Source organism: Xiphophorus hellerii, chromosome 1 (genome assembly GCF_003331165.1).
Source record: "Xiphophorus hellerii strain 12219 chromosome 1, Xiphophorus_hellerii-4.1, whole genome shotgun sequence".
Classification (NCBI taxonomy): Eukaryota; Metazoa; Chordata; class Actinopteri; order Cyprinodontiformes; family Poeciliidae; genus Xiphophorus; species Xiphophorus hellerii.
Window position 1 is genome coordinate 31,876,296 of NC_045672.1, and position 23,694 is coordinate 31,899,989.

The following is a 23,694-nucleotide window of genomic DNA, read 5'->3' on the forward strand; positions in this document are numbered from 1 at the left end:
TGGCATCATGTCCTCCAACACCAATAACAATCAGATATGCAATACTACGTCAGCTGCATACGAAGAAACATGAAAGTCCTGTTTCTGCTGGTCCACAGGAAGCCGGAGAAGGGGATCCAGTACCTGATCGAGAAGGGCTTCGTGTCGGACACTCCGGTGGGCATCGCCAGGTTCATCCTGGAGCGGAAAGGACTGAGCAGGCAGATGATCGGAGAGTTCCTGGGCAGCCGGCAGCAGTTCAACAAAGACGTCCTGGAGTCAGTGCAACATTCGATTTCTGCGTTCTTGAATGGCATAGCGCTTTAGGATTAGAAAATGTTTGTGATTAGCGCTTTGGCTTTAGTGGAACATTGCTGCATGTGAGTGACCCGATGCAATCTGCTGAGTTTATGAGGAAACATTTGAAATTAATTTGAATACTTAACTGAGCTCACTTTGTGTTTGATGACTGGGATCAGTTGGGATGTATGTCTGACTGAATTAAAATGATTTTTTTGCCTTGACAACACTTGTTCTGAATTGACAAACTAATGTTTATGATTGATTTTAAAGCGCTGGCTGAACTAATGTTTAGAATATGTACTTTAGTGATAATTTAGCTGTTAACACAAATGTTTATGATTATAGCTTTAGGGTTAGTGGAATGCATGTTAGCAGAATTAGCTTAGCTAACTGCTTAGTAATCGGTGCCCAGCGCTGGGTGTTCATTTATTTTGCAGACTCAAAGTGTTTTTTGAGGTTTAGTCAGAGTTCCTGTGTTCCTCTGTGCAGCTGCGTCCTGGATGAGATGGACTTCTCTGGGATGGATCTGGACGAAGCGCTGAGGAAGTTCCAGGCGCAGATCAAGGTTCAGGGCGAAGCTCAGCGGGTGGAGCGGCTGGTGGAGGCCTTCAGGTATCTGTGGGGTCCAGTCCCTCAGCGCAGACGTTTCAGATCTTCAGTTTGTTCCAGCTCTTTGTTTCCCTCTGCAGTCAGAGATACTGCGTCTGCAACCCGGTGCTAATCCGGCAGTTCCAGAACCCAGACACCATCTTCATCCTGGCCTTTGCCATCATCCTCCTCAACACGGACATGTACAGCCCCAACGTGAAGCCAGAGAGGAAGATGAAGCTGGAGGACTTCATCAAGAACCTGAGGGGTGAGTGGGGAACACGGCAGCGGGACGGGAGGAGCAGGAGAGCTGCAGGCTGTCGGCATCCTCCATCAGAGTCACAGCCAGAACCAGAACCAGAGAGCGGAGAAGCTTCTCTCTGCTCCGGCCCAGTTGATCAGATCATCTTCATATGGAAGAACTCACCAGCCTAGCAGCTGCAACATTTAAAGGAAGAGATCCATCAGAACAGCTGGGTGCTGATGGAAGGGGCGGTCCAGAGACAACGGCCCGAGGGGAAGAGGAGGCAACAGCCAGCCAGTCCAGGCGCAGCCAGGCAGCAGGCAGCCAGCCAAGCCAGCCAGCCAGCCAGCCAGCCAGGCAGCAGCAGAGCAGCCAGCCAGCCAGCAGCCAGCCAGCAGGCAGCCAGCCAGCAGCCAGGCAGCCAATCCATTCATCCATCATCCATCCATCCATTCATCCATCCATCCATTCATCCATCCATCCATCCATTCATCCATCCATCCATCATTCATCCATTCATCCATCCATCCATTCATCCATCTATTCATCCATCCATCCATCCATTCATCCATCCATCCATCTATTCATCCATCCATCCTATTCATCCATCCATCCATCCATTCATCTATTCATCCATCCATCCATCCATCCATCCATCCATCTATTCATTCATCCATCCATCCATCCTGGCCACTGTACACGTTTGTGTTCTTCATTTAAATTTTGATCTAAAACCTGGATTTACAAATGTTACCTTCATTTGTTATAAAAATGCTATAAATTTCAAATATGACTGAAAAAAAATTTGATCTCCTGATTTAACGCCTTGAAATTGGGCCTCTGTCTCTTTAAAAACTCCTGCTTTCTGAAAGTCATCCCAACATGGCTCCTCTCTTAACCCTTTAGCATTTTTACCAGCGTCGCTCTGAGAGTTTGCTAATTGCTGCTGGCTAGTCTGAAGGAGCCGAGTGAGGGAGGAGCTGCGCCTCAAAGGCGGAGCTACTGTCCATTCAGGTGTTTTGCACAGTTGCCATGGAGATTAGAGACTTTCTCAGACATGCGTGAAAGAATCAAAGCAACAGTCCAGGTTTGTTTTTGATGAGGGGAAAAACATTAAAACATGATGGAAAGGTTAAAAAAGTTGATTTTACATGATACTGGCCCTTTAAGTTTCAGTTTATCTAGAAATATCTAGACTTTTTTTGTCTCTATTGGCCTTTATTGGTAGGAATCTGACAGGGAACTTTAGACATTAATATGTGTTGGAACTATTCATGGGTAAAATTTAACTCCTTAAAATCTCCATCATGCTCCAAATGAAGGAGCAGGAAAGATGCGATGCAGGATGAGTTTCACTAAAATAATCTTTCTCAGATGTTTTCAGCCTGAAATGAATGAATGAATATTAGTGAAGATAAAACCTCTAAATGTCCTGATGTCTGTATTTGGTCCTGCAGGCGTGGATAACGGGCAGGACATCCCCAGAGACCTGCTGGTGGCCATCTACGGCCGCATCCAGAAGTGGGAGCTGAGGACCAACGACGACCACGTGTCGCAGGTCCAGGCGGTGGAGCGCATGGTGATCGGCAAGAAACCGGTAAGAACCTCCCAGGCGGACAGGAAGCCGCGCTCTGAGCCGGGCTGAGCGCTTCCTGTGTGTGCTGCAGGTTCTGTCGCTGCCGCACCGCAGGTTGGTGTGCTGCTGCCAGCTGTTCGAGGTTCCCGATCCAAACCGGGCCCAGAGGAGTGGCGTCCATCAGAGAGAAGTCTTCCTGTTCAACGACCTGCTCATGGTAAACAGCGGGAACCAGAGAGAGGGGAAGGATTTTGTGGTTACACCGAGGAAAAAATGTTTGGCGTTTCACTGGGAGTGTGAATAGTTTCTATTCCTTCTGGAAGGATTTTCTCAAACATTTTTCCTCAGAAATGAAGAAGAGAAAAATGAAAGCAATTCCTCCTCTATTTATTCTCTCCATCTCATTGCTTTTTTCTTTCTTTCTTATCTCTTCCTCCTCCTCCTCTTCCTCCTCCTCAGGTAACGAAGATCTACCAGAAGAAGAAGACGTCGGTGATGTACAGCTTCAGGCAGTCGTTTCCTCTGCTCGACATGCAGGTCCACACCTTCCAGAACACCTGTACGTACCGCTCCGTTCCCACCTTCCTCCTCTTCCTCTTCCTCGCTCACAGCTCTATTTTTACGCCTCAGTCGCCAGGCTGAACAGACTGAGGAAACAATCTGAGCTCATAAAACTCTGTAAATAGCATCACATATTCACCACAATGACAACAATATTCCAGCAAAAATCGGATCTGAAATCAAACTTCATCTGTTATCTTCCTGATTTAGGAAGATTATAGATGGAAATTTGAGGTGTAGCCGCTTCATCGGGCATTTAGGCTCAAACAAAGATTAAAAGGCACAATTTCCTATAAAAACTAGCTGCTCTGTTTTTGTGTTAAAAATGTTAAAAGTTTAAATTTGGGAAATAAAACATCAACAATTATGAAAATACAGCAGTAAGTCTAAGCCTGAACTTTGACTAGGACATTTAAACACTTGCATGTTCAGGATGGTTGTCCTGCTGGGAGGTGAACCTTCCTACAGCTTCACTTTCCTCTGGGCTGGATTTTATTTAAGGTTGCCAGAGTAAAGGGGGGAAGTACAAAAACATGCCAAACTTTTCCTTCCCACTTTATGTTGGAAGATAAATACTTTTGTGATGATAAAACGTGTTAAAGTGCACAGGGTCTGAATATGTTTTTAAGGCACTGGACATCTGAGAAAATATTAAATCTGTTTTAAAATGATTTGGTTGAAATGTGAATAAAAACTGGAGGCAGTTCTGGTGATAAACGAGTTTAGCTTTTAATTTAAGGCTCCAGATTTAAGACTCCATTAAACTCCTCTAAAGAGTTTAGAGGATTCTCAGCAGGACAAGATCACAGCGTTTCATAAACATGAGTCATTTTTCAGGACAGATTTAGAGATGCAGTCAGAAGGAAGCGTTAGGTGTTGTTTTCAGCCATGCAGGGATGATTTAAGTCGCCATAAATCACCTGTTTGATTCATGTTTATCTGCAAAACCACAGAGAGCAACTTAGATAAAAAGGATTTTCCAACAGAGAATAAAATGTTAACATTTTTATGTAAGTTTGTTTAGTTCTGCATCATTTTTATTACAGCCATCCTTAGGTCAAACAGTGCCTAAACAGACATATCTGTTATTTTGTTTTCAGTTTTGTTAGATTTGTCTTTAGTTGCTTTTTTGAAAAAAGTCATTCCATTTGTTGCCATGTTTGGTTTTATGAAAAAGTCACCAGAGGGTCTGGAAAATCATTAAATATGGCAACAGAGTTGTTGAGTTGGTAACAGTGCTGCTGCCCGTCCTGACCACACCCCCTCGTAAGCCCCGCCCATCGTCCCACCGCTGACCACGCCCCTTGTTGTGTTTTGGCTCCGCCTCTTTCTGGTGGATTTGTTTTGTCTGTGGCCCGGGCTAAGCGTTCACCTTCGTTTCATTCTCCCGTTTTAACTATTAAACTTTCGATTAGCTAACCTAATTTTGGTATTTTGCAACAAACCAGTCATGTTCTTTCTGTAATTTAAAATATAAATGACAATAAACAGCAGTTTTCAAACCTTAAATGAATAATAACTAAACTAGACAGCCGAGGACGCTGCCCTGTGGTACACCCCTCCCACAGCTTCTTAACTTTTATTTCCACCATTTGTGTCTGTTTTTGTGATATAAACTAAACACATTTTTAATATATCATTAAATCTCATAACCTCCAGCTTAGTAATTAAGATTTTATAATCTAATAATTTATGTTGGTCCAACATTTTCTACTATCTGCCTCTTTCCTATTTAGATCAGTTTGATTAAACATTATTTATCAGTTCCTGAAATAATAATAAACAAAATGAAACCAGTTTATAATATTTGGGTTTAATTCTTTTTAAATCAAAATGTCACCTTTGCTTTCTTATCTCCATATCTTTATAATTCTGCATTTCTCAAGCCTCAGTAAGTAGAGGCTGCATGCAGAGGCTTTAATTGGATCAGAAATGTGATCCTGAGATAAATGGACTTTCGGACCGAACTTCCCTCATTTTTAAAGAGTAAAGGAGCCGTGAGCCGGATCAGAAGAACAACCCGGTTCTCCTCCTGGTTCTGGTGAACGGGGGGAACCCGTACTTCACCAAAACTCAGCCAAATATCAATAGAGGCCTGATTTTACTGCAGCTTGACAACAGAGAGCAATTTCAAACGTTCTAAATAAGAAGAAGAGAGGATGAAAGTCTCGGCTGTTTCTGGCTGCTCACAGTAAAATCAGGAACATCGAGCCGAACAATCTGCTTGGTGTCGCCGTGATGTGTTCCGACGTCACGTTTGTGTGTCGTAGGAATCCGCAGCGTCGTCTCTGTCTGCTCAGGCTGTTAGCTGCTGCTGTTGTTGACAGTTCTGGTTCAGCAGCCGGACCCAAACGGACCTGGCAGCCTGGTGACAAGTGTGACCAGGACAGATTGTCGCACATGATTCATCAGCGCAGCGAGTGTGTGTGTGTGTGTGTGTGTGTGTGTAGGAGGCAGGAAGGTGTGTGTGTGTGTGTGCGTGTAGGAGGCAGGAAGGTGTGTGTGTAGGGTGTGTGTGTGTGTGTGTGTGCGTGTAGGAGGCAGGAAGGTGTGTGTGTAGGGGTGTGTGTGTGTGTGTGCGTGTAGGAGGCAGGAAGGTGTGTGTGTGTGTGTGTGTGTGTGTGTAGGAGGCAGGAAGGTGTGTGTGTAGGGGTGTGTGTGTGTGTGTGCGTGTAGGAGGCAGGAACGTGTGTGTGTGTGTGTGGGTGACAGAGTTCAAGGAGATCAAAGTCAGCCTTCATCTTCTCATCATTAAAATTATATTTTGAGTTTATTTCAGTTTATTTTTGAACGGTACTTTCTGCACATGGAGACATTATATATTACATTCAGTATAATATAATATGTACTTATTATATATATATATAATTTTTATATTAAATTAAATTATATTATATTGTATTCAATTATATTGTATTATATTCTATTAAAATGACTTTTCTGGCTGGATGGAGATAGTGAGTCAAATTTACTAAAATATGTCAATAAAATATTTTACTAAAAATGTCTAAATAACATTTTAATAAAATAAAATTGTTTTAATGTTTTAATAAAATATACATGTTAATAAACAGCCTTCAGTAATTTTACTTTTTACATCTGAAGTAAATGTTTCTCAGATTAAGTCTGCTGTTAAAAAAGGCAAACTCATTAAATCCTTTTTATATTTAGGATCTAAAATTATTTATAAATATATTTTCTACATAATATACTGTATTATTTCAATAAAGACACATATATTTTTTAATTCACAGAATTATTTTTGTGTTTCTAATTGGAATGAATAATTAATTAATTAATTAAGGTTTTAATTTTGTAAGCAGAAATTAGTGATAAAATCATAAACAGGTTGTAGATGTGTCGCCGTCCTGGAGTTAAAAATCTTCCTTTTTACTTTCCAGGCTCCAAACATGATTCAGTCACTTCAACTGCAAACACTTTTGTTTTTATGTGTAATTTGTCTCTGGAGGGGACATCAGTCACTCAGTCCCACTCAGGAAATGGCCCACTGCACAGAAGTGATGACTGTAATAATAGTGAAAACTCTGTGTTTTAGGAATCTGCTGAAGTTTCCCCCCCCAGAGCCATAAATTGGCTCCTGCTGCTTTCTTTTTTAGACTCCTGCTGAATTTCACACATCCAGAATCAGAGTATGAGACATTAAATCTGAGCTGATTTTTATCTCCTCTCATGATAAATGTGGTTTAATTTCAGCAGCTCGTCGTCAGAATGTTGAGCATTCTGGATGTTACGTCATTTTTCCCACTTAGATTACCCTCATGGCATCCGGCTGACGTCTGCGAACCCCGGAGGAGAGAGGAAGGTGTTGATCATCTTCACGGCTCCGAGCCAGCAGGACCGAGCGCGCTTCACCTCCGACCTGCGAGAGAGCATCGCCGAGGTCCAGGAGATGGAGAAGTACCGGGTGGAGTGTGAGTGTTTCTGCGGCAGCTCAGGGAAATCAGAGCAATTATATTATCTCAAGTGAAACAATTTAGTTCCTTTTGCCTTTTGGCTGGAAATAATGGAGAAGGACTTTACCGCTTCAAACAGAGTTTTAGAAAACTAGATATATTCATCCCTGGGTAGTAGAAGTCACTTCTGTGAGGTAATAAGTAGTTTTAGTGCAAAAGATAAAATCAACTCTAGTCGCTAAAAGATTAAAGATGGCGGTCGTCAAGGAAAATACATTTTTGCACAAAAACTGCCAGATCTTCTGTTGTCAAATCACATAATTGGACTGATACAAATCACATTTACTGATGATGTTTTCATTTTGGTCGTGGAAAATTGATTTTTGCTCTGAAATCACCAATTAGATGAATGTGTTTGGTGTCAAATTATAGCCTACACAGAACCGAAAACATATGATGTGACATAAAGTTCATCCACATCATGAAAATGGGTAAAATTTTATAGCAATAATTGGAGTAAAAAGGCTCAAAACGGCAGCCATCTTGAATTTTAGCCATCATCCTGAAATTCAAGGGGCTACTGGGAAATATGAAAAACATAGGAGGGCTGAGCATGCAAATTCTCTTACACTGAAATATGTTTGCAGTAATCAGTTGCTCTATTGGCCTGTGAACGTTTTTGGTGGATAAAGATGAATTTATCGTCAAAGTGAACGTTAGTCGTGTCTGTGTCCAACTGGGTGGATGTTTACGTCTCGGTTCCTGCTTCCCCTCCAGCCGAGCTCGAGAAGCAGAAAGGCATGATGCGTCCCGGCATGTTGGCGGGTTCTGGCGGGATGGGGACATCGGGGAGCGGGACCAGTTCAACCGGGGGGCCCATGAAGGGTGAGGTGGTGAACGGCACCCTGGGAAGGCCGAGCCTCGACGATACGTACGCCTCCGTGGACGGACTGAAACGCACGGCGCTCAGCTCCTCGCTCAGAGATCTCTCAGAGACGGGTAAGGACCGGACGCTGGACGTCCACAACGTCCCAGTCACGTCCCAGTTACGTCCCAGTCACGTCCTCCTGTCTAGTTTGATTACTAAAGTGTGAACGTTTTTTTTAAATTAAACCAGTTCTTTGTCAGGTTCTGAGAAAAAGTGTCTCATTGGAAGCGAAACACAAAGAAGTGACGATGATGACGAAGCAGTTCAGGCTGGCTGGAGGATTTCATGGTTTCTTCTGACTCACAGTGAACCTGCATCTGTGTTGTTATGCAACATTACAGTTCAGTGACAAAATGATGCTCCGGTGCGCTGTGTCCACCTGCTGGACAGCAGCAGGAACTACAACGCAGCTTCTGATGCCAAACTTCCTCTTGGATTATTTTTGGTTTAACCAGTGAAAGAAAATCTATGACGGCGGATTAGGGCCAGATTAAGAGATTTTTAAAATATGAAAATAAAGTCCTAATATTATCAGAATAATATTTACATTTTTAATTGCCTTTTGTGTAGCAGTTCTCATACAATTATAATTTAATTCTCTTATTCTTGCATTATTGCGACTTTATTCATGTAATGTTATGACTGTTCATGTGAATTTGTCTCGTATTACTATGACTTGTTACGACTTTATTCTCTTATTTTGACTTTGTTCTCGCATTAGTACGTTTTTATCCCTGAATTATTATGACTCTTTCATTTCAACCTTATTCTATTAATTTGACTTTATTCTTGGAATATTATGACTTCATTAGTTCATTAGCTTATTTTCTGGTAATAAAAATAAATCTTTTAAGTCTTTTTGCCTTAATACGCCGTTGTGAAAATCTGAGCAATTGCTAATTAGAAAAGCACGTCCCTAATTATGAATATCTGTTCACCTTTGCATTAAATTACAGATTTATATTTTCTAACTATCATGAAGTGGATAAGCTAAAATATAATTTTTTATAGTATTTGTGTTTAGTAAAAGCCCAAAATTCCTGAATTAGCTTTTCTTTGTTCTCTGAAAATCACTTTTTTATGTTTCATATCTAGAATTCAGCATCAATAATAAAATCTGGACTTCAAAACTGAAGTTAGGGTTTTTTCAGATTAGCTTAGCATAAACGCTAACGAAGGTAGACAGCCGTGTCCAGATGAAAACTGAAAACTCACTGATGAGCAGCTTAATGCGAACGTCTGTTCAGCACTTCCTGATTCCTGTAATAAAGTTTAATCCCTGGATTCTGATTGGATAACAGGGAAACGAGGTCGGAGGAACAGTGTTGGCTCATTGGACAGTACCATTGAAGTAAGTCTTAGCATGCCTCGCTGCTAGCATGCCGTCCGCTGCTAGCATGCCTCGCTGCTAGCATGCCTCGCTGCTAGCATGCCGTCCGCTGCTAGCATGCCTCGCTGCTAGCATGCCGTCCGCACCGCCGTGCATGCTGCCGTCGCATGCCTCACTGCCTGCGGGGTTAAAGGTCCTCCGGATGTTTGTGAAGTTTTATAAATATGTCTGTTTGCTGCATGTGAAGCTGCTTCTTATGTCCTTTAACAAACTAGAGTTTAAATGAAGGATTTACAGAAATATTAAAATATTTGTTGTCATCCTTCAGGCCGATTGCTGAAAGCTCAACATACTGCAGCTTAAGAAACACAAACATTCATCTGCTGGTTAGGAAGAGGAAAATATTTACTGAACTTGTGGTTTTCAGATACAAAAATACAGAGTCTGATTTCCGGATATTAATTAGAAGTTTAAAGAGATAAAAATCACAGACTGTCAGAAATTGAGCTTCTGTCTTTCAATTTGGAGAAATTTAGATTTTTAAGCTTCAGTGTGTTGAGCTGTTTGTTCCTGGATTTATTTTTCACTAACAGACTCAAATGTTATCTTCTAAAACACGGTGAATCATTGGTCCAGGTCTTTTCACTAGATGATCTCTGTGTCCAGTGGATCCTGATATTAGTGAAGCTGCTTGTTAATGACTGAAGTCGCCTTCAAAAACGCCTCCAACTGGCTCTTAAAACACCAAACATACCAAAATACACAACGTGGAAACCATCTTAGCGTTACCTCAAAAGCTAATATCTGTGCTCTTTCTTACCTCCACTCTTGGGGTTCAGCCAATCAGCACCAAGGAAAATTAATTTCACTCCTTGATTGGCTCTCTTGCTAACAGCAGCCACTTCGTGTTCCAGCTTCCTAAGCTGCATTTTCTTTCCAATATGTTGCATATTCCCTGCAAATAGCCAGTAGTTCACTGAAAAACCTAATTTTATAGTGGGTTTTAGGACTGTCTCTATGGCAACCAGGTTGACCAGGAAAGACTCGATGCTCTCTGATTTTCTTGCTTTGCATGTTTTTATTTTAACGCTGCTGCTGGATTTTTTCTTCTTCACATCTCAGATTAAACTGTGAGGTATTTGTGTAGAAAATGGAGCTCAATCATAATCTGAAGCACTAATCTCCTTTTGTTAAGTTTTAAAAAAGGATGCTCATGCTTATGGGGGGAATCTTTTACTGTCTCATGATTTGATTCAAAGTTTATTTTGGGACATTTTAATCAGATTCTAAATTATATTAAATGTAAGTTTGGATTCTTATCTGAATGGATTTTTTGGCACAGCCCTCTGGTTCCAGCTCCTTTGTTGTTGTTTGGTTCCTGTACAGAAATGGTTTCATACTTCAGGCATCTAATATTCAACAAAAGAAACATTTCGGAGTGTCTGAATTTAATTCCCGGTTTGAATCCAAACATCCCAGGTTTGTCAGAGAACATCCAAACTTTCCATATTTTGTCTGATTAAAATGGAAAAATTCTACCTTGTTAGGATTTTATGCACAAGTTATTGAATAATTGTGAAGTGAAAGGAAAAAGAAACATAGTTTTCAAATATTTTTACAAATAAAAATGGGGAAGGTGCGGCGTGAGTCGATCGGTCAGCCGGTCGTTGGGTAAAGTTTCTAATTTGGTGAGAAATAAGGCCTTACAGTTTTATTATGATAGTTGGTGGTACTTTGTGATAGCAATAAAAGTGACAATGAGAATTATTTATTACTTTCTAGGGCTGCAACTAACAATTATTTTAGTAATCAATTGATCTATCAATTATTCTGACGATTAATTGGATAAAAAATGACAAATTCAGATTTTTCTTTAACTATTTAAACCTTTTTATACAAGATTAAAAATAAATCAAAAGACTTGAAATTATTCAAGTCGTTTTTTAATAAGGAAATAAACATTTTATTGACTAAAAGGAAATAAGCATTCCTTTAGTAAATCCGGGTTTTGGCTAAATTCGGAAACGATGCGATAAATTCCCTGTCCTGCTTCAGATGCAGCGGCGGCCATTTTAACTCCATTTTCTTAACAAAATGCCTGAAGCTCCGTGAGACTAAAGAAAGTTTGATGAAGATTCTTGGCAGGATGTAGATCTGATTTTGTTCTTCTTCTCCTCCTGTCCTCAGGGTTCCATTATTAGCAGCCCGCGGCCTCACCAGCAGCGCCCCCTGCAGGGCGCCAGTCTGTCCTACAGCCCCATGATGGTGCCCTCGTCCCCAGCAGCCTACCGGCCGCACCGCCCTACTCAGAGCCCCGGTACGGGGGTGGGGGGTGGGCCGGGGCTCTGTCACAACCGAGGGGGGGTCACCACATCTCCTCTCGCGAGCGGGGGCGGGGCTGGACCCGGCGGCGCGATGGCGGCGGGCGGCGGCCAGATCCCCGGAGGCCGAATGGGGAACTTCTTCGGCAGTCGAAGAGGCAAAGTTCCTGGTCCCCTGACGATGATGTCACCGCCTCCTCAGGGTCCACCGAGTCCTCTGATGATTTCGTCCCCCCCCCACTACCCCGCCCCCGCGCCGCCCATCGCCCTCCCATCCTCCCCTTCCCCATGCCCCTCCCCTTCGCCCAACCTCGGCCAGTCGGACTCGGCCGGGGCTGGAGGGGGCGGCGGCCCGGGAGGGGGGCCGTCCAAGCTCCAGGCGTTGCACGCCCAGTATTGCCACGGCAACAGTGGAGGAGGCGGAGTCAGTGGGCACCCGCCGCAGCAGACGCCGCCGCCGCCCTACCATCACCACCACCGCTACCACATGCAGAGCTTGCCGCAGCACCACGCGCTGACGCACCGCTTCTCCGCGCCGCTGCGGCACAGCTGCGCCCCGCCCCACAGCCAGCCGCATCAGAGGCTGCAGCAAGGCTCCGCCCACCCGCGCTACAACATGGTGTCCGGCTTCACCACGCCACCACCGCTGTCCCCCCACTCTCCCATCACGCCCACTACGCCGCACGGACACTACCACCGGCCGGGGGGCGGAGCCAAGCTGCCCCTCACCATCTCGCACTCCCAGCCCCACCCGCACGCTCACACACACACACACAACCACACCGTGCACACACACTCCCCGCTCAGCCCCTCCCCCTCCGCAACAGGCTCCACCCACTTCATCTTCTCCACTCCGCCGCCCCAGACGCCCTCGGCGCGCCTCGTCACCCAGACGCCGCCGCAGCCCTACGCCCCCCAGTACCCGCCGCTGTCGTCCATCCCGCCCCCCCCTCCCCACTCCCCGCTGCCTCCCCCGTCGGGCGCCCCGCTCTCCCCGCTCCCCCCGGGGGTGGGGCAAGGGGGAGGCCCCAAAGCGAAGCCAGTCAGCCGCATCAGCACGGTCGTGTGAAGAGGCAGAAATCGAGGACGGTGGCGCGCAACCCCACAGTGAGCCGCCAGGGGGCGATATTGAGAGTGAGCACAAGAGGGAGGAGGGGAAGAAGAGCGGGAGGGCAGATCCAGTTGTATCAAAATGGCCGCCTGATGAGGAGGAGAGCGGTGAGAGCGGGAAAGAGGAAGCTGCTCAGCCTGTGCTATTTCCACATAGACTTTCCTCGCAGGTAGAGCGCCGGAGGGAAAAACTACCGCTTAGGTCTGGTGACGCCCCACCTCCCCTTCATACCGCCCTGCGTGGTGAGCCGGGACTCAGTCGGACATGTTTGTAGTTCTTCACTACTTCAGAGTGTTCGTCTCATGTTGTGAGTACCTCTTTTAACATTTCTGTGGCTGTAGTGGACAAGCGGTTGAGGGACCAGTGAGGAAGGGAACAGTGCCTGAAAACGTAACATGAGAGTTGACGCTCCGAGTTAAAGGGACAGTACCGTGTCCAAAAATAACAGTAGTTTCACACCATGTTGTTCAGCACAAAAACCAACACTTAACTTTGATTTTGACATATTTACAAGCCATTACGGGCAGAACAGAGATGTTTAGCATTAATATGGTGGCGTTTGTGTCTTAGACAGGCATGCATGACCTGTGCAATAGCTAACAGTTATCAGTGTGTTTATGGTTAATATCCAATATGCAGGGATAGATTTGTTGTGATGTGAAGCCCCAATCCAGCGAAGTGAAGACTCTACTCATAAACTTCCTAAAACCTTTGAAATAAGCCATCGAAACAAATCTACAGGTGTCTTCGTTTTTGTTCTGCAAAAACTACTAAAAGCCTTTAGTGTTTGTGGATTACAGGGTTCCAGCAGGGGGCGCTATACTGTTGTTTTGGAATGGGACTTTTCCAGATTTTCTCACTTATTCCTGTAAGTTTGAGTATTTATTTCTACTAAATCTGTGAATGCTCTCCTCATTTCTCAAATATCCCAGTATATATGAAAGTGTACGCTTGAATTTTCAGAAATAATAATATCTGTCATTTGTATTTGATGCTCCATGATGTGTTTGTGACCCTCAACGTTGCCAGAGAAGGAGATTAAGATGAAAGATGCCAAACTGGGGGATTTTTGTTGTTTTCTGCCAATGAGGACGGTGGAGCTGCTCTACCTGAAATACAAACATGATGTTTTTATTTTTGATTTTTTACAGTTCAACTTTCTGTACCTTTAGCAGCAGCAATGTTAATGGAACTGGGTGGGAAAATAAAGCTAAAAAAGGAAGTTTTATAAAAATCAGAAGCAGGGTACAGCTTCCAGAAGTTTTTGTTTGTCTGAAATCACCAGTAGGGGGCACCGACATGTTTTTAATGGTCCCATTATGAGACGTTTCCAAGCCAGACTGGAGAATCCTCCATGGTTGGTGATGGTTGGTTGGTTGGTGGGAAGCAGGAGATTTGTTGGTTCCAGACTGATTGGTTGACTTGGTAACAAATGAGGCAGGCGCTTCTTGTTGCTAATTTGGCTAATTTTATCTTTTGCACTAATGTTTTGCATACTGAATTGAGAAAGTCAGTATTTGTTAATATGCTAATGATAACCCACATTCTGATGGTAGCACTTAGGCTAACATTAGCATTTTTGTTCACTTTAGTGTATACAATGCTCTTTGCACACTAAATGCAGTATGTTACTGTAGGTCAACATACTGTTATCTCCCATGCTAATGTTAGCATGTTAGCTAACAGCATTCTAGTTCTTTTTAGCTTATACAATGCTCTTTGCACACTGAGTGGAGAACGTTACTGTCGGTCAACATATGTTGATATCTCCCAGGCTAATGTTAGCACATAGGCTAACATTCGCATTCTAGCTTATTTTAGTGTACACGCTGTTCTTTGCACATTAGATGGTGTATGCTATTGTAGGTCAACATGCTACTGATACCCCCCATGCTAATGTTAGCATTCAGGCTAACATTAGCATTTTAGCTAACTGAATCATGAAAATGTTTGTTTTTGTTTTAAATTTAAAGTTTGACTTTTTTGTTTCATTTTCTCTCGTTTCTTTCTGTTTTTAATAATTCACAAAACATTTGTGATATACAAATAACTTAACAGAAGCTTTTATCCAAAGTTACTCACTGTTGGGGACCAAAGGTTTCAGTGCAGTGATGAACTCTGCCTTCAACATTAATCGCTACATCCAATGAAAGGTCAGAGAACAGATGAAGAAGTTCAGATTTGGTGCATCCACCATCTTTTTCATCAACCTTAAATTTTTTTGTCTGGAAAACTGAAAACATAAGATTAGAGATTATTTTAATAGGTTTTCTAAGCCAAACATGATATTCTAAAATAAGTGACCCAAAACGTTCAGTTAGAGTCCAGTTATGACATAACTTCCATAATTAGAAATAGACAGCTGGACTTTCTCTTGTTTCCTGAAGTAAATTTTAGGTCAGAGGTGAAACGCCCTTAAGCATGTAGAGAAATGGACAGGTGGCATCTATTGAAGTACTTAGGAAGATTGTAAGAAAAGTTCAAGGTTGTTTCAGTCAGATTTTTATATTAATGGGGAAACTGGTGGAGGTCATTTCGTCATGGAGCTACTTCTCTTTTTCTGTTTATTTATGGCTTCATATGTTACAGGACTGGCAGGCCGTAAAATATCGATGCTGGATACTGACAATGTTTTCAGTAAAGATCCTTAAATGAGGTCAGAGTTTTTGGTTTCAGATGCAAGTTTATGTATTTCCCACCCAGTACCAACTACTTTTGTGTTTTTAAGCAGTAAAATAAAACTTTCTGTTGAGGGTGAGTGATGTTTTATCTGCCACTTGGTTTCAAAACAGAGAATAAGGTGCCTTCAGACATAAGGATGGTACAATAATCAATAATCACGGGGATCATCATCATCCGAGACAAACCACCTGAATAAAAGACAATTCCATATCTGAGTTTCCAGCGCATTGGTTGACGATGTTCATCCAGAACAGAAATACGAAGCCATTTCTGGATTTTTAAGAAACAAAATGGACCGAGCCTTCAGTGACCGTCATCATCCAACAAAGAAACAAAAAGGACCTGAAACTTGGACCTAAAGTCTTCTGGAAGGACGACTCATCGGACTGGAGAGTAAATCATGTCCTAACATCTCATATGAAGTGGAAATCTCTTTAATGTACTCTATTTTACATGTTATTTTTGTACTTTGAGTTTTAAACCACTGTCCCAGTGTTTTTCTTCCAGAATATTTTCTGTTTTTAATCAACGTTCTTGGATGTCGGAAACTAACGATTGCTGGGAGAAAGTTCTTCCCTCTTAGCTCTGGTTTGTATGATCGCGTTTAACTGGTGGATGTTGGGAAATGCAAACATTGACTCATTTTTTCAGTTTCTCTGCGATCACCTGAAACCACCTGTAGATATAAAGTGTACAGTGTGTTCTTGTTTCAGTGGGGCCAACAGCATCAATCTGTAACCGACGTTCAGAATTGCTTGAAATAACAACCCTGCGCTCTAAACACCAAAAGGTTCTCCTGGTTCTCCTGGTTCTCCTGTGGAAAAAAGCCAAAACAAAAGCTCCAGTTGTTTTAGAAACACTTCACGGACTAATAATTGGTTTCAATCTGAAGAACCGCTTTGACGTTTTAGAGCAAGCTTCTGATATCAGTATTGTTGTGTGATGAGCTTTTAATAACATGAAGTGCTCCTTGGGCTGCTTTGTATTTTTTAGCATTTTTGATTTTGTTATGTGCTTAAAATGTGATTTCTGATTTGGCTTCTGATCTAGGATCCGTTTTTTTAAACTTTTAACACGTTTACAACCACAACAACAGTAATGCAGAGGTTTCTAACATGCAGAGGTTTCTAACATGCAGAGGTTTCTAACATGCTTGTCGAGTTGCTTCAACACCAAACCAGAAATAATCCCTTCCTCCTGAGCTTCTTGGAGCTCCGGACCGTTGGGTCTACACAGGGCATCTACAGAAACACCTGTTTCCTTTATGGAGGCCTTACAGAAACCATTTCAACCGAAACAAAAAGAGGTTTTCATTCAACACTGGATCACGCCTACCTCGAGAGAACACGGCTCGTTCTGTTCCAGTTCCCGTCCAGGAGAAACCAACACATCCACGCCTGTTTCTGCATGAACTCTAAACTCCAAATCCTCCAAAAACCAACATTAGGTTTCAGATCTGATTCATCCTGGCTGCCGCCTGTAGAAACCATCCACCCGTGTTTATTGGTAAATGTATTTGGACCTCTGTTCCTCTAAGCAGCTTCGGTGAAAAGCTTCTCAATCCTTAAGGCTCTACCAGCTCTAGAGATCAGGTCAGAATCCAGATTAAAATAATATGACAAATTTGACAAAAACAAAAGCAAAGTTCTGAAGCAGTGGCTGAAAACTGAATCCAGTGGCTGTAAGAACCTTCAGCACCAGAACCTCACATGGTTCTTTCCTTCAACTCGTTAGGGTTTGGAGAAGCTTGTCTGTTTAGTTATGACTCAACAGTTTTATTTTCCATGTTTGGCTTTCTCCAAGCATCTCCAGATGTTCCAGAAGTCTTTGGTTTCATTCCGTTGCAGCTTTGCAGACCTACAGCGTGTTGAGGTTGAGGTCGTCCTTCTTCCACTCATCCAAACAGCCAAACTTGTTGAGTATTTGTAGAATTATCCAGGTTAAAAGTTCAACCTTTAACCTGTTTAGCAGCTAAATGTTACCAACTAAAATGATAGCTCCACTAACCTTAAAAAGCTAACTAATCATAAACATTACTTTCACCAATGCACAACTAGCAACAGGGTATTTATCAAAAGCTAATGCTAAAGCACTAAATTCAACCATGTTGATGCCCATCTGTGGTGGAAACTGCTAGCTAAAACATTAGTTGCCCTAGAGCACTAATCAGAAACTTTGGTTCCATAAAGCTAAAGTGCTATACCAACATGACATTTAGCAAAAGCTAATGCTAAAGAACTAAACTCCACCATCTTGATATCTACCAGCATGGGTAGCTATCAAAAAGTTAGCCAAGGCACTAACCATAAACATTAGCTTCAGCAATGCTAAAGCTCTTTAGCAGAAGCTAATGCTAAGTGATAGCACACACCTGAGTGGACGTTTTTCCTCCCTGCTTCTGCATTTTGATTGAATTTTTGTCAAATATGATATTTTCTGTATGATTGATCTCTTTATTTTAAGCATTATTTAATCCAAACACCCAAAGTTCTCAGTAGATTGAGTTTAGAAACATGCAGAAACAATTTTTAATGCTCTTTAATCACTTATTTGAGATATTCCTTATTTTGTGCCCAGGCCTGCTCTCCACTATCGGTTTGCATGTGGTATTTATTCCAGTATCTGCACTGAATGAGCTGTATTATAAACATGAATGTACATAAGTTGTTAAATGAACATTCGCTCCCGTCGGCTGCGTTTCATCGGGAAGAGAAGGCCTGAGTTAATTTTTTTGAATTCCCTAGAAGCAGATCCGGTCTGACCGCTGCAGGAAAGACAGGGAACTTTCAAAATAAACTAAAACAGCCGATCAGATCTGCTTCCAATGAAGCTCAGACTCTTCTGCCTCCCACGTGAAGACGGCCGGTTGTGTGTGTCGATACAGGGACGGGTGAACGGGGGTCCGGCCCGTTTGGAGCGGACCGCTTCATGGAGAAAAATCAGTTCTTGTTTATAATGTAGAGCAAAAAGAGAGACTGCAATAGTCCTTGTAAAATTGTACGAGTAAAGTGTCAAATATGTGTCCAACAGAGACAACATTATTTTAAAAATTATGTTTGGAAGATTTTAGCTGTGTACATAAATATATATTACTTGTACTTTGTTTTTGAAATGGCAAAAATATGAACAAAGTGGAAATATTTATTGCTCTAAAAATATAAAAATGTTCAGTGGATGGGAACTTTTCCTGTTTGTGTCGTCGTTTTTTAACACAATGGTCTTTAACTGAACTGGAACGGTCAGCCAGTTCATTTCAATCCCAACTCTTATTACGTTCATTTATAGTCATTTACAATTATTGTGCATCATTTTCAACATTATTAATGTAACATTACCATTATTAAGTAATTTTCCTTTTTGTTTTAAATTTCATTGTTTTATTAGTTTAATTGTTTACAATTATGTTCTAACTTTTTAATATTTAGTTTTTGTTTATTTTTTTTCCTATTCTTGCGTTTTCTGTATTTAATTTTTTATTAACTTTTTTCATCTTACATTGATTTATTTTCAGCTCTAACTCCTGTTTTATCCTTTGTTTGTGTATTTGCACAGAGTTACAAGGAAAAGCAAAGAAAACGAGTTAAAATCTGTAAATAAATGGACAAAGGAGAAAAGAGCAAATATTACATTAGAAAAACAGATTGTATGTTTTTTTAAAGGCACAGCAATGTAAAATAAATAGATAAATACAATTAATGAAAAAATGAGAAAATAATGGAAACTGAAAAGTGAAACTAATTAACAAAATGGAACGCAATAAATAATTATTGTCAAACAGTGAAATCAAATAAGTTAGGAACATTGCTCATTTTGGGGTCTAATATTTCGCAAATAAACTATTTAATCAAGCCTTTCATTTAGTTATTGACAATTTGGGCAGCATCCGTCTCCATAAAAATCAGAGTGAAATCTTCACTTGTTCTGTTTTTTTTAAGCTAACGTATAATTTTTGTTTCCGTAATCGCCATTACTGAAAGGAGTTTATATCATTGTTTATGACAACGATTAGTCAAATTTAGTTGAACGTAAAAATTTTGCGCTTCTTTTACCCAACTTAGTAAGCAAGCTAAAAAGAAAATGACACTCACAACATGGCGGACGCGCTAGCGTACAGTACTTATCTGCTACGCCACGAGGTCAGTATTACGGCGTTTCCGTTTAAACCGGATGTGGATTCCAGACGCAGCGGAGCTCGTTTGTGGAGTCTGGAGAAAGTTGGTGGATGAGGTGAGTGTTCGGTGTTTGAGGCTCGTCGGTGGCGGAGTTTATCTGGAGTTCCTCCTCTAACCGGAGCTGATTTAAACCGAGCTAGCAGGCGAGCTAGCGGGGCGAGCTAGCCGGGCTAGCTTCGAGTCTGTTTTGAAACTTTAGCAGGTTGAAACTGAAGTCACCTGCTGCTAATGGTTCTGATTACTAGAACTGGAACTGGCCTCAATAAGGCGGAATATTGTGGAGAAGTTCATTTATAAAGTGAAACTCATATAAACATAAAGATTATTTACACCTGCGAATACTTTTCAATATTAATTTAAATCATTTTCAGTCCGGAAATGTTCTCTAGAATACAGAACCATACAGAACCATGAATAGAAAACCGGCTGATGAGAAAGATTCCTAGCAGATAAATACACCCCGAGCTTTAACCACAAAAAGTCACCTGTAAACAAGCTGCTAATCCAGAAAGTAGAGTTGAACATGTGCAAACAGCGTTAAGAGAATAAAAATTATCAACTAAATTAAGGATTTAAATTGGGGCCAAAAAGTTTGCTAAGAAAAGAATTTGAAATTGGAAAACATTTTATATAATAAAAAAAAAAATCAGAACTCCTTTTTTTTTCTTTTAAGATTCTAGTTTAATTTTTTTGTCCGTTTCAGATTTTATTTCTATGTTGCGCTATGATGTGTTTTCAGTAACGTCTGGACCTTAGATGACAGTAAAAACTTCACACAGCAGCCGGACAAAATGAACCCAGTTTAGGTTTTGCTGGGATTATAATAATAATAATAATATATATATTATTATTATTTTTTTTCTTTTTTCAGTGAGAGTCAGAACCGATGGCCGGCCCGGAGCTCCTGCTGGACTCCAGCATCAGGATGTGGGTCGTCCTGCCCATCGTCTTCATCACCTTCTTCGTCGGCGTCCTGCGGCATTACGTCAGCCAGCTGCTGAGCAGCGACAGGAAGCTGGACCTGGAGCAGGTGTCTGACAGGTGAGGGTCCGGACGGCCCAGTTCTGTTTGGACCGGAACCGCCTGGTTCTGACTTTCTGTCTCCAGCCAGGTGTTGCTGCGCAGCCGCGTCCTCCGGGAGAACGGGAAGTACATCCCCCGACAGGTAAACAGATCGCCTCACTTCCTGTCTGCTGGACCGCCTCTGGTTCTGGTCCTGGTTCTGGTTCTGGTTGGGTTCAGCGAGTGACGCCATCTAGTGGTGAAAGGCATAACGTTTAAGTTCTTTAAAAACAGAACAGATTCACTCTGGGATGCAAATTAGTTTTTGTTTAAATATTTTAGTTCTGTCTGTTAGGATGTGAAACCAGAACTGACCGGGTCAGAACCCGACCTGGTCAGAACCCGACCTGGTCAGAACCCGACCTCAGAGGAAACTCGTTTTATTCCCTCGGATCGGAGGATCAAGATCCGGAAAACTCAGAACTTTACCTCAGCAGGACAGCTGCGAAAAAAGTTTAATTAATTAATCCTTATGAAATTTCGTTATTTAAGAAAAGAAATAAAAAGAAGAAAAACTGAATATTAAGAGTAAAATGTGGATTTAAATCAGCAAACGTTGATCATAAACTACAACAGAATCGGGGCGAGACGAAGAGATTCTGGCTGATTTCTGAAGTTATGAGAATAAAGTCGACCTTCTACCACCGGAGGAAAATCTCCAGGCCTGAAGTCTCAGATCACAGAAACTTTAGTTTCTCTTTAGTGGCTTTGATTCCTGCAGCAGGTCTGACTGGCAAACCAGCGGCATCAGCTGTGATGTCATCATACCATCCATGACCTTTGACCTCCCTGATGTTTCAAATGTTCAGATCCATTTTAAGATTTCCTCTATTTGAAACAACAGTTCTGTCCCAATCTGACCTGATTGGTTCTGATCCGATCGGTTCCGTTCTGATTGGATCATCAGTTCTGATCCAATCGGTTCTGTTCTAATCGGACCGCCGGTTCTGATCGGACCGCCGGTTCTGATCCGTTTCAGTCGTTCTTCATGAGGAAGCATTACTTTAACGATGCAGAAACCGGTTTCTTCAAGAGGGTCAAGAGGAAGGTCGTTCCTAAGAACCCCATGACAGGTGAGTCGCCCCGTTGGACCTCACCCGGCTCTGTTGCTGCGACCCGACCCGGTTCTGCTGACCCGGTTCTGTTGCAGACACCAGCATGCTGACGGACATGATGAAGGGAAACCTGACCAACGTTCTGCCCATGATTCTGATCGGAGGATGGATCAACTGGGCCTTCTCCGGCTTCGTCATCAGTGAGTTTCCTCCTCCTGTTGGTTCTGACCCGGTTCTGACCCGTGGCCAGGTTCAAAACCAGAACCGTCTGTTTTCCAGCCAAGGTGCCGTTCCCGCTGACGCTGCGGTTCAAACCGATGCTGCAGAGAGGAATCGACCTGCTGTCGCTGGACGCCTCCTGGTGAGAACCCGACCCAACAGAACCGGACCTTCCCGACCCGGCCGGTTCTGTTCAGCGTCTGTTTGGTGTGCAGGGTGAGCTCGGCCTCCTGGTACTTCCTGAACGTGTTCGGCCTGAGGAGCATGTACTCGCTGATCCTGGGCCAGGACAACGGTGAGTTCTGGTTCTGGTTCTGGACGCGTATATATTCAGTCAGCAAACCAATTTATATCAGCGTGTGGAAAAAAATTAAAGAGAGAAAAAATAGAAACAGGAAAATGACAGAAAAATCAGCAAAAAGTGAAAAAAGGAAAAAAACTTTTCCATGTTTGTTTATTTTCTGTCTTTAGTTCCTAAATTTATTTTAAATGTTTTATTTTTGTTCTTTCATGTTCTATAAAGTGGTACGTATTTAAATTTAGTTTTAAACGTTAATTCTTCATACATGGATTTCCCTGAAACCAGTTTTTCCTGATTGATGATACGTTTAGAATGAAGCTCTCTGATTGGCCCGTTTCCTCCACAGCTGCCGACCAATCACGGATCATGCAGGACCAGATGACTGGCGCTGCCATGGCGATGCCCCCTGACCCCAACAAGGCTTTTAAGGTGAGGCAGATCAGAGCTTCGGGTGGTGCGGTTCGGTTCTGCGTAACGCTCCGACCCGGTTTGACCCGTTTCAGAGCGAGTGGGAGGCGCTGGAGGTGGTGAACCACCGGTGGGCGCTGGAGAGCGTGGAGGAGGAGCTCATGGCCAGAGACCTGAACTTTAGAGGAATCTTCAGCGCCGATGACAGGTTCTGATCCGGACCCGACCCGGTCCTCTGGACAGAACCGGACGGTTCTGCTTCCAGTGAAGCAGAACCGTCCCACTGTATCCCACTGTGACCCGCTGAGGTTCTGATAAGCGGGTCTTTGGGGTTCCTGAAGGTCTGAAACAGAATCCGAACATCTGACAAAATGGGAACAAACGGACCGGAACCTTCAGGAAACCCGGAGAACCGCTGATCCGGACCGGCTTCATGGAGCCCAGAGGTTCTGGAAGAAAACCCAACAGAACCTTCAGATTATTCTAAATGTTCGGTTCAGATTCTGTTTTGCACTTTCTGGAATAAATCTGGAGCCTGGTTCTGTTTTCATCAGAAACTACAATTCTGTAAATTCATTCAAAAAGGGAAAGTTGTGTGGAAGGAAAAAGTGTGGGAGGCAGAACATAAAAACCAGCAGGAGCCTCCATGGTTCTGGTCCCAGAACCTGGTCCAGTTACCATGGTGACAATGGTCTGGAAAAGCCACCAGACGGGCCTGACCTTTAACCCCAGAGTATGTCGCAGAGACCAGACCTTGGTCCAGTCTAACTCAGATTTCTGGAAAAAAATATTTTTGGTTTTCTTTGAACAAAAATAAAAACTTTAAATGTATGAATTTGATTAATTTCATTTTTTAACTTAATTTATAAAAAAAAACAGAATTTTAATTAAAATTGATATTAACGTCTCAGTGCTTCTTCTATCAATTCCCTCTGAATGA

At 42.5% G+C, this 23,694-nt stretch overlaps 2 protein-coding genes across 4 annotated transcripts in view; both read left to right on the plus strand.

Moving 5' to 3' along the window:
* Positions 1 to 17,165, plus strand: part of LOC116722196 (IQ motif and SEC7 domain-containing protein 2-like) — a 118,660-nt gene extending 101,495 nt beyond the window's left edge. For all 3 annotated transcript variants that reach the window (XM_032566395.1, XM_032566402.1, XM_032566409.1), the window contains 10 exons: positions 99 to 257; positions 772 to 894; positions 972 to 1,138; positions 2,572 to 2,711; positions 2,782 to 2,907; positions 3,150 to 3,249; positions 7,022 to 7,183; positions 7,943 to 8,164; positions 9,395 to 9,444; positions 11,611 to 17,165. In XM_032566395.1, coding sequence (XP_032422286.1) covers positions 99 to 257; positions 772 to 894; positions 972 to 1,138; positions 2,572 to 2,711; positions 2,782 to 2,907; positions 3,150 to 3,249; positions 7,022 to 7,183; positions 7,943 to 8,164; positions 9,395 to 9,444; positions 11,611 to 12,813 — 2,452 coding nt within the window. In that variant the 3' untranslated portion in view covers positions 12,814 to 17,165. The remainder of the gene's footprint in view (positions 1 to 98; positions 258 to 771; positions 895 to 971; positions 1,139 to 2,571; positions 2,712 to 2,781; positions 2,908 to 3,149; positions 3,250 to 7,021; positions 7,184 to 7,942; positions 8,165 to 9,394; positions 9,445 to 11,610) is intronic.
* A 2,503-nt stretch (positions 17,166 to 19,668) lies between these two features.
* Positions 19,669 to 23,589, plus strand: LOC116722680 (ER membrane protein complex subunit 3). Its single transcript, XM_032566871.1, has 9 exons — positions 19,669 to 19,764; positions 20,581 to 20,750; positions 20,817 to 20,874; positions 21,751 to 21,844; positions 21,922 to 22,026; positions 22,106 to 22,187; positions 22,261 to 22,340; positions 22,693 to 22,775; positions 22,850 to 23,589. Exons 2-9 carry the CDS (start codon positions 20,596 to 20,598, stop codon positions 22,967 to 22,969), a joined length of 777 nt encoding a protein of 258 aa, XP_032422762.1. The 5' UTR covers positions 19,669 to 19,764; positions 20,581 to 20,595; the 3' UTR covers positions 22,970 to 23,589.
* The last annotated feature ends 105 nt before the right edge of the window (positions 23,590 to 23,694 follow it).

Excerpts from the sequence above, each read along its gene's own strand:
- LOC116722680 (XM_032566871.1), top strand. The coding sequence starts at position 20,596 with ATGGCCGGCCCGGAGCTCCTGCTGGACTCCAGCATCAGGATGTGGGTC. Across the intron at positions 20,751-20,816 it reads CTGGAGCAGGTGTCTGACAG|CCAGGTGTTGCTGCGCAGCC; the intron begins GTGAGGGTCCGG and ends TTCTGTCTCCAG. Across the intron at positions 21,845-21,921 it reads TCCTAAGAACCCCATGACAG|ACACCAGCATGCTGACGGAC; the intron begins GTGAGTCGCCCC and ends GTTCTGTTGCAG.